Genomic DNA, 21592 nt, shown 5'->3' with positions numbered 1-21592 from the left:
AACTAAGTAAAACAAACTTTTTTCTTAATGGTACAATTTTGATAGTGCATGCTTTTCTTTGCATGCTATAAAGTACATTTTTTCAGTTATTTTTGTGTGTAATGGGAATACTAATGTAAATAGGTGTTCCTGTTTTTTCTTCTTCCCTTTTCTTTCCCTTGTTCAGTTTTAAGAAATGCAGGCACTGCAATGTAAAAAAAAAGTCTGGTTAAAAGAGCATGACAAAAGAAAAATTAGGGTACTTTTTCTCATTCTTGCATAGGGGTTAAGGCCATTAGCTTAATCTAGTAACAAGTTTTAAGAGAAAGCAAGCAAATGAAATAAGTTATTTTTCTAACAAATAAATGTATGCTTGGTAGCAATTCTGTATCCTGGAGACATGAGGATCAGATATAATCTGATAAAGAGAAATGGCTAGCAGATAATGTTTTCACAGCTGGGGAGCTGTAAAGATAAGACAAAATCAGACATCACTTAGTTGAAGCAGAGGCTGCACCATGCATCTTAGCTTTGTGTGTTATAAAGTTAATAGGTTTTAGGGGGTATTGTGTTTTTTTGTGAGGGCTTTCAATAAAACAAAAAGTGCTGTAAGATGTGACATATGCTGAAATGGATATGACAAGAAACAACTGTATAAAAGATCAAACTGGCAAAAAGTGTAAACATGTAACAAAAGCTGGAACTAGACATTTAACAAAAAAGCTGTTATACATATAAAAGGTGAGAATAATAACTTTTTAATACAATGACGCTTTCTGTAATGTTCTTTAATGTCAATGGTCTCACAGATAAATACAAAAAAGGAAGAGTAGTGAACTATATTAAAAATGTGGAGTGCAAATAGCTATACTACAGGAGGCATACTTGGAAAAAACTGAACACGTGAGTTTGAGAAAGAAAGTTTTTCAGGATGGCTATTTAGCGGAATAATTGAGACAAAGGAAAAGAGGAGTACTTATATTAACCGCAAGATAAGCTCCAATAGTGACAGAAGATAAAAAAAAAAGATACTAATGGTAGATTTGCAATACGAAAGGGCTACTGGCAAGGGAGGAGGATTACACTTGGCATATATTTATATTCCACTTAAAACTGCTACAATGGAACTTAAGAAAATTCTGGCAGAAATAATCAGCTTTCAGCAATAAATATTACTTACAGGTGGGGAATGGAATTTGATTTGCAACAGTAAAGGTGTGTTGGGGGGAGGCAAAATGGGAAATATAACAAAGGAGGGTATATTTTTGAAGAAATTTATGAAAATATTTGGCATAAAAGAAGTGAATTTAGTACTAGGAGTTCAGAGTTAATTTAAATATTATTCCCCAAGATACAAAAACTGGGCCAGGCTAGACAGTTTACATTTCATAGGAATGTGTGCATTTAATGCAAGCTCTTGATATACACCCAATAACTATTTCAGATCCTGTGCTAATAATAACTAAAATAAATACACAGGGTAATGAAATAAAAATGAGACACTGGCACTTTCCTACTTATTTGCTGAAAAGAGAGAAATTTAAGGAATGGGCAGTGGAAATTATAAAGGAGCTATTAGAGAAGATTAACTTTATTTCTGAAAATATAGCTTACAGAGTGGGATAAAATTCAAGTGGAGTTTAAAAATTAAAAAAATAGGATGGAAATAAAAGAAAGGGAGATATGCTTAAGTAACAAAAATTATTTAGAGGGACTGGCAAATGTTAAAGTACTGCAAAATAAGGTGAATCTCAAAGAACAAGAGGAGGAGCAACTGCAGAATGCTAAACAGAAAATAAGAGATTACCTTGACAATATGCATGAGTTTAGAAAGACTGCTGTTAAATAAGAAGTTATGTACTCACCATAACGTTCCATCTGAGTAGGTATCTTCATTTGTCTGCAACCTTTGGGTATCGGATCCGATCTCGGATCCGAGCCGGCAACTTATTTCACAGCTAACAGATCCGAGCTCCTAGCTCCTCCCCTTACCCATAATCCCCCTGCTAACCCTGACTGACCTCAGATCAAGTTTGCCCTTATATAAGCAGCTAACAGGCTAAATACGTCCTGAAAGGGACTAAGGGAAGGACATCCAGACCTAAAAATTCGAAGGTCAGGGAGAAGGAGGGGGGGATGGCTGCAGACAAATGAAGATAACTACTCAGATGGAACGTTATGGTGAGTACATAACTTCTTAATCTGAAGTAGGAACTTCATTTGTCAGCAACCTTTGGGACAGAGTCCCCAGCTACCTAGATCTTGGGCGGCCATTATGGAAGGATGTTCCGAAGCACTGCGGAGCCAAAGGATGCTCTCCCTCTGGAGATAACATCCAGCTTATAATGGTTGATAAAAGTATGGGATGAGGACCAAGTGGCTGCAGAGCAAATATCATCCAAAGATACTCTAGACCTAAAGGCAACAGAGGTAGATATAGAGCGAGTAGAATGTGCACGTACTGCCTGAGGTGCGGGCCTCCCAGAACTTTCATAGGCCAAGAGAATGCACTGTGAGATCCATCATGATAGAGTGACCTTAGAAACAGATTTACCCAAGTTAAATTTGGCAAAGGAGATGAACAACTGGTCGAATTGTCTATGACCAGCCGTCCTATGAATGTAGAAGTGCAGTTGTCTATGCACATCTAACGAATGCAGTCTGTATTCTCCTTTGTTTTGATACTTAGGAAAGAAGACAGGCAGGTTAATAGATTGATTGATATTAGCCTCTGAGGCCACCTTGGGAAGAAATGAGGGATTGGTCCTGAGGTATACTCTATCCTGGTGGAAGGTCAAGTACGGGGGTTTTACGCAAAGGGCCTGAAGCTAGGAAACTCTTTTCGCTGAAGTAATAGCGACAAAGAACACCATTTTCCAAGATAGGTACTTAAGATCCACCGAAGCAACAGGTTCAAAAGGGGGAGCTGTCAAGGCCTGTAGGACTAGTGATAAATCCCAAGGGGGTACAATGTCTTTGATAGGGGGTCTGAGCAGGAAGGTACCCTTGAGAAAGGTTTTGCACAATTTTGCCGTGATCAAAGGCCTTGATTCATGCCCCACATGATAATGAGAAATAGCTGCTAGTTGAACCTTGACCGTTGAAGCAGCTAGCCCCCTGATGAACAAGACCTGTAAGGAAATCCAATACAGTCGGCAACAGTGCTGTGAAGGGATCTAAATTATGATGTTCCGCCCAGATGGAGAAACGCTTCCACTTACTGCAATAGACCCTTCTAGTGGAAGGTTTGTGTGCCGCTACTAGTATGGCTTTAACTGGGGAAGAGATACCGGGAGTCCTGACTAGGAGTGGAACTGGAGCAGCCAAGCTGTCAGCTTTAGGCTGTCCAGATTCGGGAGTGGAAGACCTAGTGGATGAGATATTAGATCCGGTAGGGGATCCAGAATCCAAGGAGGATTCACCAGGTGAGACCACAGGTAAGGGAACCATGTTTGACGAGGCCAGAATGGGGCAATGAGGATCATTCTGCTCCCCAACCGACTGGCTTTCTGTATGAGTTTCAGCATCAGGGATAGAGGAGGGTACGCATAAAGCAGACCGGGAGGCCAAGCAAGTACCAGAGCGTCTCTCGGGGATTCCCCGAAGGGGGGAATTAGAGTGAAGTAGCTGTTGCATTTCGTATTTGAGGGAGAGGCGAAGAGATCGCAACAGGGTTGCCCTCACACGGCAAAAATCCACTTTGCTACCTGAAGATTGAGAGACCACTCGTAAGGTGAAAGCATGGTGCGGCTGAGTCTGTCCGCCAGTATGTTGGACCGTCCCGGAATGTGCGTTGCAATAAGAAAGCGGTTGGTGGAGCTCGCCCATTCCCACACTCTCATGGCCTCTCGACAGAGAGGATAGGACCTGGTTCCCCCCTGTTTGTTGATGTACCAGACAACTGACATGTTGTCCATCTGTATCGCAATAGTTCCTACAGGAAGAAGGATGTGAAGTGCCTGCAACGCCAAGAGCACCGCCCTCATCTCCAGAACACTCATATGCAAAGAGGTCTCTGCATCGTTCCACGTGCCTTGGACCATCCTGCCTGAGCAATGCCCCCCCCCCACCCGAGGCGAGAGGCATCCGTGGTCACCGTGGCGAGGGGAAGAGGCGTGGAGAAGGGACGTCCCGTATGGAGGTCCAGGGATTGGAGCCACCACAAGAGAGCCCTCCTGCAAGCCCTGCTGAGGGGAATAGGATGGCTTAGGGGGCAGTGTAGAAAGGACCACTGGACTTGAAGGGTCCATTGCAGGACCCTCATGTTCAGATGAGCCAATGGCAGAAGAGTGATTGCCGCCGCCATGGAGCCTAGAGCCCTCAGGACCAACTCCGCCGGTGGAGCTTCTAATTGGAGGATGGCCCGCACATGAAGCCTCAGGCTTTGTAGTCGTTCCGCAGTCAGGAATGCTAGAAGGTTCCCCATATCTAACTTGGCCCCTATGAACTCTATCACCTGGGTCGGCGCAAGAGAGGACTTGTCCATGTTGATAGTGATGCCCAGCCGGGGGGCAAGTCGAAGGAAATAGTCCCTGGCTGAGCACAGTAGATGCCTTGTCGGGGCGGTCAGGAGCCAGTCGTCCAGGTATGGAAAAACCTGTATTCCCTGGAGTCTTAGGTGGGCCGCTATCACTGCTAATACTTTGGTAAACACCCTGGGGGCTGTGATGAGACCAAAGGGAAGGACCCTGAACTGGTAGTCCCAGCCGGAAGCGGAGAAACCTCCTGGATCGTCTGTCCATCCGAATGTGGTAGTACGCATCCTTGAGGTCTATTGAGCACATCCAGTCGTTCTCCCGCAAAAGGGGGAGGATGGATAGAAGGGTGACCATCCGGAATTTTTCTTTGGTTACTAACAGGTTCAGAGAAGAAAGGTCGAGAATTGGCCTCAAGTCCCCTGTCTTTTTTGGCACCAAAAAGAACCTGGAGAAAAACCCTAATCCGAGCTGGTCTGGGGGGACGAGTTGGATGGCTCTTTTTCCTAGGAGCTGCTGAATCTCTGCAGCTGCTACCTCCCTCTGATCGGGTGGTACATCGGGGAGGTTTCTGACTTTGGGGACGTGATACAGGGGAATGTGGTAACCTATGGATATGATACGAAGCACCCAGCGATCCTTAGTGATGGACTCCCAATCTGCCAGGTGCCTCGAGATACGCCCCCCGACTGCCTCCAGAGTGGAGCAGTCGGGCCATCCCTCAGGGTTGCTGCGTGGGGCAGTCAGAGAAGGATTCTCTGGACCCAAAATTTTTTGGGCCCCCTCTGCCTCTAGGGCGGCATCCTCCCTGTCCTCCTCTGCCACGGAAGGACTGGTTGCCCAGAGCAGGTTGGGAATGTTGCGATTTCCGGAACCACATCTTCTTCTGTCCCTTCTGGTTCTTGAAGAAGGACCTCTGGGGAGCAGAGAAGCGGACTGCGACGGCAGACGTCTTCCCATCCTTTTCGCTCTGGACTAAAGTCTCACGAACGGTCTTGCCAAATAAGGCAGAACCATCAAAAGGGGCATTCGCAAATGACGCCTTAAAGGGTTCCGCGAAGTCACAGTGTCGGAGCCAGGCCTGGCGTCTCATGACTAGGCCTGCTCCGCTGGCTCTAGCGGCTCCCTCTGTGGCATGGGATAAAAGCCGCATAGAGGTATTCGATATTGATCTTAGAGTGGCCATGCGAGTGGAATACAACTGCTTGTCTTCCGCCGACATGGACTCCGGGGGGGGGGGGCAGCGTACTCTTTGATAAGGTCTTGCTGCATCCTAATGACGTGTGCCATGTAGTTCAGGGACCTTACTGAGAAGGTCGCTGAACTAAAGACCCCCTTCCCTAGGCGATCCATCGAGCAGGACTCTTTGCTCGGTGGATGCACAGAGGGGCTCTCCTGACCTAATTCCCTCTTGGTGGCTGCTGCCACCAACATGGCATCTATGGGGGGACCCTTGCTCCAGTGGGACCTCTCTGAAGGGGGGCTCAGAATCTTATCGGGGTGCTTGGGAACTGACTCCACAGTGTCCGGCTCCTTCCACGCCCCGGTGGTAATCAGGTCCACCAGGGGGTCGGCCGGAGGGGACACCCAAGAGGTAGACGGGCCTGCTTCGAATGCCTCCAGGAACACGGATTCATAGAGGAAGAATTGGGGACAGACCACCCCCCCCTGATCCTAAGCATTTCCATGATGTCTCCGAAGGAGACATCCTCGGGGGGTGATCTTGGGGAGCCTTCCCCCTCATCCAAATCCGTATCTTCTGTTAAGGACTCGGGGGAGTCCACGTGCCTCCTCTTACACTTCCGCTTGTGAGGAACATCCTCGGGGGGGCTGTCCGAGGAAGACTCACCAGCAACGTCCTGTTCCAGTGGAACGACCTGAGACGTCAAAGCAGGCTGTCCCTGAGGCCGAGTGACGGAAGCCTGACCCAAACGAGAGGGAGTGCAGGATGGAGACGTAGCAGGGAGCGGGGGGCTGGATGCCCTCAACAGTGCCCTCTCCACCACCTCGAATGCCGAGGGAGAGCTGCTCTCAGTGGGATCCGAGAGCCGACCCTCGCCCGGATCCGAAGGGCGGATCGGAGCCAACGCCGAGACCATCGGATCCGAGAGGCCAGTGTGCTCCGACCTGGACGGAGCCGAAGGCACACTAAACCCCCCGAATCCGAAGCTCAGAGCACGGCTCCGAGAGCTGGGATCCGACAAGGATGGATCCGGTAAGCTCGAGGGAAGAGTCGGCGCAGACAGTATCCGAACGCTCCAAACCCGAGAAGCGGGTCGGAGAAGGAGCTATCGGGGCAAAATAGGGTGTTGAGCCCCCCCCCCCCCGGAGGGGGGAGGCAAGAGCACTCCCATCTGCATTTGGGCCTGGATGAACCTTCTCATCACCAGGTCCAAATCGGCTTCAGACAGGCTGTGTGTTGATCTCGACGAGGCCACCGAGGCTGGCCGGGAGTGCCGCCTCGATGACCTCGACGGAGATCGGGTCCTCCCCCTTCTCGGGACCCGGTGAGAAGCATGGAGACCGGGTCCGAGAAGGAGGAGACCTAGACCTGGAAGACCTAGAGGGAGAAGCCCGCTTAGCTGTGGGGACCGACACGTAGGCCTCGGCCCTCCACTTGTGGTGCTTCTCCCTCTTCTTTTCCTTCCTGGCCTCCCCCTCCTCTGGCGCAGAAGCGGGAGTTTGAGTCCCGGCCGGGGGGAGAGAGGCAGGAGTGGCTGCCACCAAAGCCTGGGGGGAGGCCACAGAAGTACCGGAGGCCGAAGCCGAATCCGGGGGCAAAAGTCCAGCTAGGATCAGCTTCGACCTCCGGTCCTTCAGTGCCCAGGGGTTGAACGCAGTGCAAATCGCACAACCAGAGGATAGGTGTTCAACCCCAAGGCACCGGACACACTGAGTGTGGCCATCCACCGGGGAGAGCTTATGGCCACACTCGGTGCACTTAGAAAAAATCAACTTTGGGGCCTCAGACATGACTACTTAAAATAAACACACTCACATGTAAGGCCCCAACTTACAAGCACACACTCACACACTACGAACCAGCGAAGGGTGGGGAGGAGAACAAAATTTACCACAAAAAACAATTAAATATAGGATATTTAACACTAAGGAACCTAACCACACACACTTTAGGGAGATTTACAGGTAATAAGCAATGAAAACCACTTATCTGAGTAGGAGCATGTAACCTAGCTGCTGAGTCTAAGCGCGGCAAACTAGATCTGAGGTCAGTCAGGGTTAGCAGGGGATTATGGGTAAGGGGAGGAGCTAGGAGCTCGGATCTATTAGCTGTGAAATAAGTTGCCGGCTCGGATCCGAGATCGGATCCGATACCCAAAGGTTGCTGACAAATGAAGTTCCTACTTCAGATGAACTGTTTTTTTGATAACCCTAGAGCACAAAAACTTTTAGCACAGCAACTCAGTGCTAAAATAGCAAGTAGAAAGGGCTGTCATCAAGCTTAGGGAGCCTATAACAAGATAGATAACAAGGTATCCAAGTATTAGAAATATTTTCGAAATGTTATGGAAGTCCGTATAAAGCAGAGAAATGTGGAAATCAAGAAAAGTGTCAAAGGAAAAATATACTTTAAAAATGATCAAAACACGGTAGGTTCAGGTTAAGGCACTTTAATCTTGCAGCAAGGAGACAAAAACGTGCTATTACAGAGTTTGTCTAACTAGAAACAGGAAATACTTTCATTTTTATACATTCTCTAACTAGACATTGCCTACCAAGCTGACGTAACAGATTACCAGTCTTTTCATCGTCATTTGTTGACAATCATTCCCATGAATTTCTGCTGATTTATCAATTTTTGTGAGAAACTTCCTGAGGAAAACAACGTGGCCTTGATTACCACCAGTTAGATACATGTTATGTTACCATTCAAGGTACTATGGCTAATTCAAGCACAATGCTAACAGTTAATTTCTCTAATAATCCTTTGTCTACTTTATCTCTAAGCTTCTGCAGCTGCACATGTTCTCATGCTTCGAACAGAGCTGATTGTTTAGAATCATTACATTTACAGAATATAGTATTGTTCATTCATTCGTTCCTGACCTAGCAGATAAGCACCTGTTTCTCAAGTACATTTCCAAAAGGCATAAACATGAATATTGCTGTGCTAGCAATTACTATGTCAGGGGGCATCTTGCAAATTTCAGAAAGCATACTGCAGTTTTCAAAAAGCATCTTTTTCAGTCTCATATGAAACTCAATTTATATATATCACAGTGCATGTAAAATAGAATGAAAAACGTGTTAATTCTTATGATTATTAATTAGCATTAAGCATACACACATTAATACATATTTTTCTAACAAAAAGGATCAAATGGAAATGTTTATGGAAGAATTAAATATACCAAGGTTAGAAGTAGAGGAGGCTCAATTACTAACAAGATAGGAGGAGGTGAGATAAAAATAGTGACGTATAACCAATCTACCAGAAAGCCCCCAGGAATAGATAGTATTCCTGTGGATGCTTGGAAGCTAGGAGGTAAAGAGGAGAAGTACCAAAATCCTGGAAGAAAGTGGTGGTAGCTATATAATGCCTAAAGAGAGTAAAGCCCCATCAGATCCAGTTTCATACAGGCCCATTCCAATACTAAACCATGATTACAAAGTGTTTATAATGGCCAAAATAATGGCAAACGTGATGCCAAAATTAATAGATATGGATCAATGTGGTTTTGTGGAGGGGAGGCAAACATTTGACTAACAAAACACGGATGATCCAGAAAGAAGTAGAATGTAAGAAAATACCACTGCTGTTGTTGCATCTTGATGCAGAGAAGACACATGACAGAGTAAAGTGGGACTTTAGGAGCATAGCAATGGAAACATTTGCACTTCCTGATAAAAAATAAGGTTGACTAAGAGGATATATGAGGGATCGGAGGTGAAAAGTAAAGTGTGTTGGGTTCCCTCTGATAATTTCTGCTTGAGCAGAGGAACCAGGTAGGGATGCCCCCCCCCCCCCTTTATTTGCATTATATTCAGAACCACTGGCAAAGAAAACAAGGGACTCAGAAATTCAAGGATATAATTGGTACGGCAGTCAAGAAAAGCTGGCTCTATCTGGAGATATCACATGACAAAACTAGAAAAGGACATTATAGTGTTGTGGAACATTTTGAGAAAGTTTCAAATCTTTTCGGGATACAAAATGAATGAAGCTAAAACAAAGGCAATAACAGTAAATTATGTACCCACACACAAGTTGGTTCAGCAATATCTGTATTTACAGGGATATGATAAAATGAAGTATTTAGGAGTATGGATTAAAAATGATTCCGGTGTGGCAGCTAAGGATATGTGGGAAGACACTGAAACTGTGAAATTGGAAGCTCTGCTACATGATCATGGTTAGTAAGATACAAGCAGTTAAAATGTTTGACTTGAAGTCATAATAAAAACTTTTTATTTTATGAAAAAGTTTTTTATTTGTTTGGTGAAAAGAACTCTTTGATGAAAAGAAGTAACCTCCTGCTTTGCTTCGTTGCTTACTGCACTTTATTTTACGTTTTATTAATACTTCAGCAACAGCCAATACTGACTGGTTGGCAGATAAACTTTTTATCTTGGTGTTCCTATAAAGATTATTATGTTCATAAAGTAGCAGAAAATATTCTAAGAACTAAGCCAACACGGGAATGGAGAAAGGAGAGAAAGGAGATTCTGGCGATAAGGATGACTGCAATTAAGGATACAGACAACAGGCAAGAGGGGGCTGGAATTTATTGCAGAAAACTGGCAAAGAAATCAAGGTACTGGGAGCATATAGAGGAAAAGGTAATACAATTGGAAGATGCCAAGAATTTATTTGGCCTGCAGGTTAAAGATTGTCTTCCTTATCAAGAATTGATTTCAGAGTATTAGCAGAGAGATAGAAATGGGGGTGTATCCTAAACGAAAGACCAGCGCTGGTAGCGATTTTAGTAGAATCTAGAACAGAATCTGTTGTTAAAATGGAATAGTAAGTAGAGCATATAAAATAATGTACGATAACTATAAGAATAAATCACAGGAGGTTAGAAAGGACTGGGAAGAGAGATTGGATAAGCAATTTACAAAAAAATAATGAGGGAATATGTGTTTGTCTCCCACAAATGCAACAAAATCTAGAAGATTTATGATTTTTGCTCAGAAATGTTTATATAGATATTTTTATGCCACAAATAGACTCCAGAGAATTTTTCCTCAGGTAGACAGCAAATGTTGGGAGGTGTGATGGGGAAAAAAGAGGTTAATTAGGAACACATTTTCTTGGAGTGTAATATGTTGGCAGACTTTAAAGATTCCCTGCAGACAACTCTATCAGAGACACTGAGTGACCAAATTGGTGTAACTACCAAAATGATTTTTCTGAGCTATGATACAGAATTGGAATTGCATAAACATAGTAAGGCCTTGCTGTGCCTAATTATGGTGGCTGCCAAAACACAATTACTAGAACATGGAAATCAAAGTCTAAACTAACAGTACTAGAAGTAGTGAATTTAGTAACAGAAAAAAAAACTGGAATGGAGATCTTTAGAAAATGGTAGGAGCAAATTACTTAAGAAGAAATGGGAATTGTGGGAACAATACATACAGGGGAAGAATGAGGTTTAAAAGAAGGCAGGATTTGAATGAGCTATTTAAGGTTTGACTGACAATGATTGGGTAAATTATAAGTGATGCATAATGCTCGCAACTACAGTTATGTCAATATGGTTTGTGATTTAAAATGCTTGCAACTAAGGACTATGTCAATAAGGTTTGTTTTCATTTATACAAATGTATGATTGCCTATAAGTGATAATTTAATAAAGATATTTCTTGTTTACAAACATATTCCATGGAAAAAGTGGTTCCATAAGTGAAGGTCTTAAAAAGAAAGTACCTCTTTAAAAAGGCCTTGCAAACTTTCAGCAAAGCTGCAGCTGTACAACATAGCCCTGGTAAAAATTAGATATCGCTACAAAATGTACTCTGATAGATGAATAACTCAGGCCCTTATCAAAAATGTGATAACTGTGTGCTCCAGTTCTAGCAGCATTACAAAGTATTCCAGGGTCTGAGCAATTGTCTACAGGGAGAACCTTTTTCATCTACCTCTATATATTTGTCTAGAGCAAAAAACAAAAAAACAAACAAAAAAACCACCAAGAGAAAGTGCGACATAAGCTACACAGTACAATTTGCTGCATAGATAATAAAAAACACTCAGATGGTATTAAATGAAATTGAAATTAATGTTAACATAATGCCTGTACATTATTTTGCCAGTTGTACTATGTCCTGCCTTCATGGCAAAGACTCAGTAGACATCAACCATACTGACACATTGAGTTATCTCAAAATCATCATTCTGTAATGCTCAGAACAAATCTAGGTGAAGCACAACCTTCGCAACATAATTCATATCCAAATGTACACCAGTCCCTTACAGGGTTGAATTTATCTATGTTGAATGCATATCCTGATTGTCCCCTGTGAGAAGTAAAAAAAAAAAAGGGCATCAAAGCCTGGTCAGAGACTACTAGTCTGTTAGCAATTCAACATAAAGCAGATGGTGAATATCAGAACAAAACAATGCTCAGTGAGTTAACGACATTCAAAAGCATTCAATAAGCAAGAACTATTAAGGCTCCATCTTCAAAACTCTGGTTTAACTAACTGCTGCTCAAAAGCACAGAAGAGAAGAGCACTTTCCACTGTAGATAAATTGCTGGACGAAAGGGACAACATTAAATCTTTAACATGACTAAAGTTCTTGTAGTTTTCATTTTGTGTTGAAAACATATGACTGACCAACTATGGAAGTGGGGAGAATGGTATACTTATTTTTAATAAAAAATAATCAGGGAAAAATGTAATACCCTTTATGAACAGGCCAAATGTCCAGGACACACGTTTTCTTTTTAAGCTTTGTGATATGAGTAGCGGGGCTGTCTTGAGTGACAAGTTGTTAAATTCTTAAATGCAAATACTTACTGTTCCAAGAATGTGTGCGCCCAGCATTCTGTCTGTGTCTTTATGACTTAAAATTTTGACTAGACCATCTGTTTCTGCATTGGTTTTGGCTCTGCTATTTGCAGCAAATGGGAATTTGCCAATCTTGTATGGAGTACCCTGTTAAAATATATATATAGAGAGAGAAGCACTGTAAATACTCAAATTAATCAAATGCTAAAGACATTTCTGTCAGTTATAAAGTAATTTTTAATAAACTATGGCAGCTATAACCAAGACTGACAAACTGCAGATGTTAATGGAAAACCTAGACTTTCTCTATATGTCATCCTTTGCATATCTCAAAACTGTCAAAGTACACGTTTATGGTCTAAAGATCAGCACTTCCTTAACATGAAGGCATAAACACAGGAATTAACTTCAAATCGAAACATCTGCAAATTACCAGATCTGGAAGATCACTTGCACATGCCAAACAGCACACCGATATACTTAATCATTTAAGAAATTTAAGACTGAAGCTATTCAGAAACTAAGTACCTTTTCCTCTACTTTTTGAGACTAAACTCTATCTTTTGTACTCAGAGGATGAGCTGATACAAGCCACAAGTATGTCAGATTTCTACGACAAACTATGCAGACAAGAGGCTTTGCTGCTAATGACTGCAAGCTTGTACAGTGTAGATGAAGTGGCTTTAAAAGCATACACTGTTCTGCATTTCCAAACATACTTAAAATACTATCTATTTATTTACTTTTGTTTACTGGAAAACCAAACTGTTCATGTTTGCCTAAAACTGTCCACAAAACTTGCATGCGCATTTATTTACACAATGCAAAAAGTTGTAGATTCACTGAAGACTGGTATGCTACCAGAAAAATGTGGAACTATGTTAGAAGGGTTGTCGGAGTCTATTTAGGAAAGGAATGACACTTTCTATATTAGGAAGCAACTCAGGAATACAAATTTGTCACAAGACAAGTACCAGTAATAATGAACAGAATATAAAGTACAGTTTTGTACCTACCATAAATGTAGATGTCCGAACTGGATAGCATCTGCAGTCATAACAGCTGGGTTGTCCTGTCGTCAGGCAGCCCTACAGTCGGCCGGATTCCAAAGTCCGGGTCCGGCTGATGTCGCACTTCACCCGACGTCATCTCTGTGGGTCTTCGGGTATAAAGGCATCAGCTGACGCCATTTTCCTCAGTGTTTCTTGCCCCAGATGCCAGAAGCCCTCTTGAAGGCTGAAATTTTGGATAGATGCCAATGTTTCCAAAAGGAAAGAGGTAAACCCAAACACAAGCATGTATGTACATATATACAAACAAATACACCCCATTAGCTAGCTATTAAGAGGGTAAACACCCTAGGAGTACCTCAGAGGGGAAGGAGGGAGGGTAATCCTGACTGCAGATGCTATCCAGTTCGGACATCTACATTTATGGTAGGTACAAAACTGTACTATGTCCTTCATGGATGCATCTGCAGTCATAACAGCTGGGTAGAGTACCATAGCCAACTAGGGGAGGAGGAAAAGGTAGATTATGGTGTGTTTAGGATCCCTTGCAGTACAGCAGTGGCAAACCCTGCTCGGGATCTTGAATATAGAGGCAAATTATAATGCTTGGCAAATGTATGCACGGAGGTCCAAGTAGCCGCCTCAATAATGTCTTTGGTAGCCACTCCTCGTAAGAAGGCTGTGGTAGTGGCTGTTGCCCTTGTAGAATGAGGTCTTATATTCTGTGGAATTGGTTTTCCATGGAAGGAGTAACAGAATCGTATGCAATTTCCTATCCATTTGGAGATTGTCTGTTTTGAGATAGCTTTTCCTTCCCTTCCTGTTGCATAGGCCACAAAGAGTTGGTCAGACTTTCTGCTGCTTTTGTCCTGTCCAGGTAGTAGCGTAGCTGTCTATGCACATCCAAGGTGTGCAGAATTCTTTCCCCTCTGTTTTGTGGGTTGGGAAAGAAAGTAGGTAAGTGGATTGCCTGGTTTAAAGACACTCTGGATACCACCTTAGGCATAAAGGTTGGATTAGTCCTCATGGACACCCTGTCCTGGTGGAAGATTAGGAAGGGTTGCACTGCCATTAAGGCCTGTAGTTCTGAAACCCTCCTTGCTGAAGTGATTGCCAGTAGGAAAGCAGTTTTCCATGACAGGTGTTGTAGTTCTGCTGTTGCTGCTGGTTCAAAGGGTGAAAGTGTCAGCTTTTCTAGTACGAAATTTAAGTCCCAAGCTGGCAATGGTGGTTTCCTCGGAGGTTTTACATTCTTGATTCCCCTGAGGAACTGCCTGAGCAAAGTGTGAGAAGACAGGTTGTTCAAAGCTGTATTCTGCTGAAATAGCTGATGCATGTATCTTGATGGAGGAGTAGGACAGGCCTGAATGGAGAAGTTCGGCCAGATACTCCAGAATGTTAGGCATATCTATGTTTGACACATCTTTTCCTCTTTCAGAACTCCAAATGACAAACCTTTTCCATTTTCCAGCGTAGTTCCTTCTTGTTGAAGGTCTGCGTGCTTCAAGAATAATGTCTTTAACTCTTTGGGAAAGTTCTTGATTAGCTGCTGCTATGTGATGTTCCATGCAGTCAGTTGTAAGGTTTTCAGGTTTGGATGTATGGTGCTGTAGTTGTTCTGAGTTAGCATCAAAGGCATCAGGGAATTGGCCACATATTGTTCGAGACAAGCTCCTCAGTAGTGGGTACCAGTGTTGTCTTGGCCAGTTTGGAGCTATCAGGATTATCCTTGGATGTTCTTCCTTGATTTTTAGCAGTACTTTGTATATCAAGGGAGAGGTGGGAATGCATATGCTGTTAGGCCTTTCCAGCTGAAGGAGAGCGAATCCACTTTCCATGCTAGTGGGTGGAATGTCCTTGTGCAGAATTTTTGAGTTGGTGATTGTGAGGAGATGCAAATAGATCTATCTGAGGCATTCCCCACTTCTTTGAAATGGTCCTGAAGATGTCCGGTGCAGGTGCCATTCGTGAGCATCTGATGTGGTCCTGCTTAAAATGTCCGCTAGAGTATTTTCTTTTCCTGGTACAAATCTTGCCTGCAGCTGGATGTTGTAACTGATTGCCAGGGTCCACAGTTCCAAAGTCATTCTGCATAGGGCGTATGAATGTGTGCCTCCCTGTTTGTTGATGTACCACATGACTGTGGTGTTGTCTGTCCTTATCAACAGCTGGCCCTCTTTGAGAAATGGTCTGAACTTTTGGATAGCCAGTTTTACAGCCAGCATTTCTTTTAGGTTGATGTGCAGGTGAAGTTGATCCTGAGTCCACAATCCTTGCACGCATTTGTCCAGCATATGGGCCCCCCATCCTTGGTCTGAAGCGTCTGTTGTAATGCTCTGGCTTGCTTGACATCTGTGAAAGGGAAGGCCTGTGTTGGACCGGCATGCCTGGGCCCACCATAGGAACTCCTGTTTTAAGCATGGAATTAGTGGGATTTCTGTTTCGAGGCTGTGCCTGTGTTGGGACCATAAATTCCGTAGGTACCACTGTAGTTTTCTCATATGTAGTCTGGCAAATGGGACCAAAATTATGCATGATGCCATGAAGCCCAAGGCCTGCAGAACCTTTCTTGCTGTTAATTTGTTCAGCCTTGTTAGTGCCAAGAAGTAAAGAGGGAGTTCTTTTTGTTTTTCTGTAGTTAGGAATGCCATTTGTCTCACTGTGTCCAATTCCGCTCCCAAGAATGTCCTTGTTTGGGATGGTATCAGCCTTGACTTTTGTAGATTGACTGTGTATCCCAGTGCTTGTAGCAAGTAAATGACCCTTTGTAAATCTGTTGTCAACTTGCTTTTGTTGTCCCCTTGTAGCAGGCAGTCGTCCAGGTATGGGTAAATATGAATTCCCTGTAGTCTGCAGTATGCGATTACTGATGCCAGGCATTTTGTGAATACTCTGGGCAGTAGATAAGCCAAAGGCAATGCTGAGAATTGATAGTGCTCTGATCCTGCAAGAAATCTGAGGTATCTTCTGCAGATTGGTCGAATAGGGACGTGCAGGTATGCCTCCTTGAGATCTAGAGTTACCAGCCAACACTCCTTGCCCAGCATGGGAAGAAGTTGCTGTAGGGTCAGCATTTTGAATTTTGGGACAATGATGTATGTATTCAAGGTGGACAGGTCGAGAATTGGTCTCCAACTTTTTCCTTTCTTGGAACTAGGAATAGTCTGGAGTAGAACCCTTTCCTTGCTCTGCTGTAGGCACTTTTTCCACAGCTCTCATGTTTGCCAACTCCATTATCTGTTGTAAAGCTTCTGTTTTTGATTTGGAGGTAGATTTGGCATTCCTCTTTTGACTGGTATAGTGTGGAAGTGGAATCGGTAACCTTGATGTATAATTTGTAGAATCCACTTGTCTTTTGTTATGTGGTGCCAGTTCTTTGCAAATAAGGTTAACCTTCCGCCTAGTGGAGCTGCTATTTGTTCCCTGGTAGGCGGACTTAGGAGTAAGTCACTGTGGCTGTGTTGAAGTAGTGGCAGTGGCTGTGTCTGTGCCTCTGTTGTTACCTTGCCACTGCCGTCCTCTGTAGGCACCTCCTCTGGTTTGGTTTCTGCCCCTGGAATGTCTATTCCTGCCCCTTTGAAATTTTGTGGAGTCAGGAAAGGACCAATTTTTGGCAGGCCAGTTCCTGCTAAACCTTGGGGGTTGAACCTGCAGGAAATCTTTAACAGTTTGAACTGATTTTGCCTTTTCTTCCATTTTCTTCATAACCTGCTGGGCAGGTGCACCAAACAAACTTGTCTTATCCATAGGAGCATCTAACAATTTAGCTTTAACATGATCCCGTAGAGCTTGCTCCTTTAGCCATGCATGCCTTCTTATCACTGTGCCAGTCATGGCTGATCTAAATGAAGCCTCCAGTGCATCATAGCCACATTTTAAGGAATGGTTACTAACCTGTTGTATGTTATTTACCATTTCTAATACATATTTCTTGTCAAGAGATTCATCAGTGGTTAATTTTTTAGTTAACTGATCAAGCATAAACTCTTGGTATTGTATCATGTGAAACTGGCAGTTTAAAGCTCTAGCTGAGAGAGTAGCTGAAGTGTATACTTTTTTACCCCATCTGTCTAATGACCTTGCTTCCCTTTCAGAAGGAGTAGGGTTTTTAGCTATGGTCTGACTACTGCCTTGGGACCCTGGGATATAGTTTCTGGGTCTGCAAGGGGGGCCTTGTAAAGGTGGTGATGAGTGTCTGGCACCCTGTAAAATCTGTCTGGTTTGGCAGGGGCTGGGGGTAATGAATCTGGAGCAGAGCAGACATCATTAAAAGCATCATCTACCACAGAGAGAACAGGAGGTATAGCTAAGGGCCTGTGCTGTGGAAGGTGCAGAAAGGTTCTAAGTCTTTTTCGGGAATCTGAGAAATCTTGCTGCTGCCATTGGAACTGCTCTCGCATGGCATGTAAGGTTTCCCCAAAGGAGAATTCTTCTGGAGGGGATGCAGCTGGAATGGATTCTTCAGCATCAGAATCCTCAAAATTGGAGAAAGGGGCCTCTGGCTGGTCAGTAATGTCTGATTCATCAGCAGAATCATCAGAGGATACTGGCTCGGGGCTCTGCCCTAGGTCTCTTATCTGGGGCTGAGAGGCCCTGTCTGGGTGAGATTGAGATCCTCTAATTAAAGAAATTAAATCTTCTGCCAAAGTAAGCATTTGAGAACTAGAAGAGGGCCTGGTTGAGGGTGGTTTAACAGGCACTGATTTGGTAGTCTTGGCTGCTTTAGCCCTGGCGAAGGCCTTAATGGACATGGCTGCTGGAGGCCTAGCAGCACCACGTGCTGGGGTAGAGACATCCAGGGGAATGGTGTCTGATAAGTCAGTGGGTAAAGTTTCAGAGGCCGATTCAAGAATTGTAGCAGGGACCTCAACTGTAGAGATAGATTCGGCTGTACCTAGATCAGTTTTCTCGGTTTCGGCCGAAACCGAGACACTCGCGGTTTGCTTAAGCGTGGTTTCAGCCGAAACCGCGGACCGCGAGTGTCGGTCTTTTTCTTTGCGTTTTTTGGCAGAAAGTGTAGTCGGAGGTTCCGACGACATAATGTAAGCAAAGTCAGAACCGAAAAACTGTTCTGCAAACTCTGACTGACGCCTAAGCGTTCGTCGGTTGAAAGAAGCACAGGCCGAACAGGCTGCTACGTTGTGGGCTGGGCCTAAACAAGGCAGACAGTAAGAATGGAAATCTTTATGAGGTATTTGCTTCCCACAGGTTAAACAATTATTAACTTTTTCTGACATCGGCTGAGGCAAGAAAGAGTCCCCAACGGGGTACTTAGCTTTAGAAGTCTTCGAAGTAGTATTCGGTAGAAATAATCTCTGGATCCGACCGACCGGCACTTGCGAACAGCTTCTGCTTCGGGCGCCACGCGGCAAGAAAGACTGAGGAAAATGGCGTCGGCTGATGCCTTTATACCCGAAGACCCACAGAGATGACGTCGGGTGAAGTGCGACATCAGCCGAAGCCGGACCCGGACTTTGGAATCCGGCCGACTGTAGGGCTGCCTGACGACAGGACAACCCAGCTGTTATGACTGCAGATGCATCCATGAAGGACATCAGCAATTTTCATTACATTCATCCAAGTCTTCTGCACAGCACGAGGGAGGATACAATAAGTACAACATGAAAAAAATGAAATGGAATCTAAGAAGGGAGTTAACATTCATGATAACTGGGCAAACTAAACATGAATCAAAGTAATATGTATAACTATCAATCAACTATGCTAGAAGATGACGGAACAAATAATACAGCTTCACACACACACACACACACACACACACACACACACACACAAAGACACACACACAGACACACACACAGACACACACACACAGACACTCTCTCTGCAAAACACTGACCAAGGACCCTTCTGTTCCTCTGCCATAGTTAAATCCTCTGTAATGAAAACAGACCACGACATCTTTAACCCAAGAATAAAGACAAATATTCTTAAAAAAAAAAAAGTCACGCTTCCAGGAGTTTATCAACTTAAACCAAGATGCAATAAATAATAAACTAGTGAAAAAGTACAGTTTTGTACCTACCATAAATGTAGATGTCCGAACTGGATAGCATCTGCAGTCATAACAAGTGGGTTGTCCTGTCGTCAGGCAGCCCTGCAGTCGGCCGGATTCCAAAGTCCGGGTCCGGCTTCGGCTGATGTCGCACTCCACCCGACGTCATCTCTGTTGGTCTTCGGGTATAAAAGCATCAGCCGACGCCATTTTCCTCAGTGTTTCTTGCCCCAGATGCCAGTAGCCCTCTTGCAGGCTAAAATTTGGATAGATGCCAATGTTTCCAAATAGATAGAGGTAAACACAACAATAAGCATATATGTACATATATACAAACAAATACACCATAAAAGACTCCCCAACAGCTAGCTATTAGGAGGGTAAACACCCTAGGAGTACCACAGAGGGAAGGAGGGAGGGTAATCCTGACTGCAGATGCTATCCAGTTCGGACATCTACATTTATGGTAGGTACAAAACTGTACTATGTCCTTCATGGATGCATCTGCAGTCATAACAAGTGGGTAGAATACCATAGCCAACTAGGGAGGAGGATAAAAGTAGATTATGGTGTGTTTAGGATCCCTTGCAGTACAGCAGTGGCAAACCCTGCTCGGGATCTGGAATATAGAGGCAAATTATAATGCTTGGCAAATGTATGCACGGAGGTCCAAGTAGCCGCCTCAATAATGTCTTTGGTTGCCACTCCTCGTAAGAAGGCTGTGGTAGTGGCTGTTGCCCTTGTAGAATGAGGTCTTATGTTCTGTGGAATTGGTTTTCCATGGAAGGAGTAACAGTATCGTATGCAATTTCCTATCCATTTGGAGATTGTCTGTTTGGAAATAGCTTTTCCTTCCCTTCCTGTTGCATAGGCTACAAAAAGTTGGTCAGTCTTTCTGCTATTTTTGTTCTGTCCAAGTAGTAGCGTAGCTGTCTATGTACATCCAAGGTATGCAGTATTCTTTCCCTCTGTTTTGTGGGTTGGGAAAGAAGGTAGGTAGGTGGATTGCCTGGTTTAAAGACACTCTGGATACCACCTTGGGCATAAATGTAGGATTAGTCCTCATGGACACTCTATCTTGGTGGAAGATTAGGAAGGGTTGCACTGCCATTAAGGCCTGTAGTTCTGAAACCCTCCTTGCTGAAGTAATTGCCAGTAGGAAAGCAGTTTTCCATGACAGGTGTTGTAGGTCTGCTGTTGCTGCTGGTTCAAAGGGTGATAGTGTCAACTTTTCTAGCACAAAGTTTAAATCCCAAGCTGGTAATGGTGGTTTCCTTGGAGGTTTTACATTCTTGATTCCTCTGAGGAACTGCCTGAGCAAAGGGTGCGAAAAACAGGTGGATCAAAGCTGTATTCTGCTGAAATAGCTGATGCATGTATCTTGATGGAGGAGTAGGACAGGCCTGAATGAAGAAGTTCGCCAGATACTCCAGAATGTTAGGCATATCTATGTTTGACACATCTTTTCCTCTTTCCGTACTCCAAATGACAAACCTTTTCCATTTTCCAGCATAGTTCCTTCTTGTTGAAGGTCTGCGTGCTTCAAGAATAATGTCTTTAACTCTTTGGGAAAGTTCTGGATTAGCTGCTGCTATGTGATGTTCCATGCAGTCAGTTGCAGCGTTTTTAGGTTTGGATGTATGATGCTGTAGTTGTTCTGAGTTAACATCAAAGGCATCAGGGGTATTGGCCACATATTGTTCCGAGACATGCACAGTAGTGGGTACCAGTGTTGTCTTGGCCAGTTTGGAGCTATCAGGATTATCCTTGGACGTTCTTCCTTGATTTTTAGTAGTACCTTGTGTATCAAAGGAAGAGGTGGGAATGCATATGCTGTTAGGCCTTTCCAGTTGAAGGAGAGTGAGTCCACTTTCCATGCTAGTGGGTGGAATGTCCTTGTGCAGAATTTTTTGAGCTGGTGATTGAGAGGTGATGCGAATAGGTCTATCTGTGGCATTCCCCATTTCTTCGAGATGGTCTTGAAGATGTCCAGGTGCAGCTTCCATTCGTGGGCATCCGAAGTGGTTCTGCTTAATATGTCTGCTAGGGTATTGTCTTTCCCCGGTACAAATATTGCCTGTAACTGAATGTTGTAGCTGAGTGCCAGGGTCCACAGCTCCAAGGTCATTCTG

General features: G+C 44.0%; 1 protein-coding gene across 1 annotated transcript in view; it reads right to left on the bottom strand.

The window, feature by feature from the left end:
* The window catches only part of DLD (dihydrolipoamide dehydrogenase), a 1015110-nt gene that overhangs the window by 47577 nt on the left and 945941 nt on the right, over positions 1-21592 (bottom strand). Inside the window, exon 12 of the mRNA XM_044088560.1 lies at positions 12444-12581. Within this exon, the coding sequence (XP_043944495.1) occupies positions 12444-12581 (138 nt within the window). The remainder of the gene's footprint in view (positions 1-12443; positions 12582-21592) is intronic.

The sequence above is a fragment of the Protopterus annectens genome, chromosome 11.part0 (assembly GCF_019279795.1).
Source record: "Protopterus annectens isolate FY-2018-M chromosome 11.part0, PAN1.0, whole genome shotgun sequence".
Lineage (NCBI taxonomy): Eukaryota > Metazoa > Chordata > Ceratodontiformes > Protopteridae > Protopterus > Protopterus annectens.
This window is presented reverse-complemented; position numbering and strand designations above follow the sequence as displayed.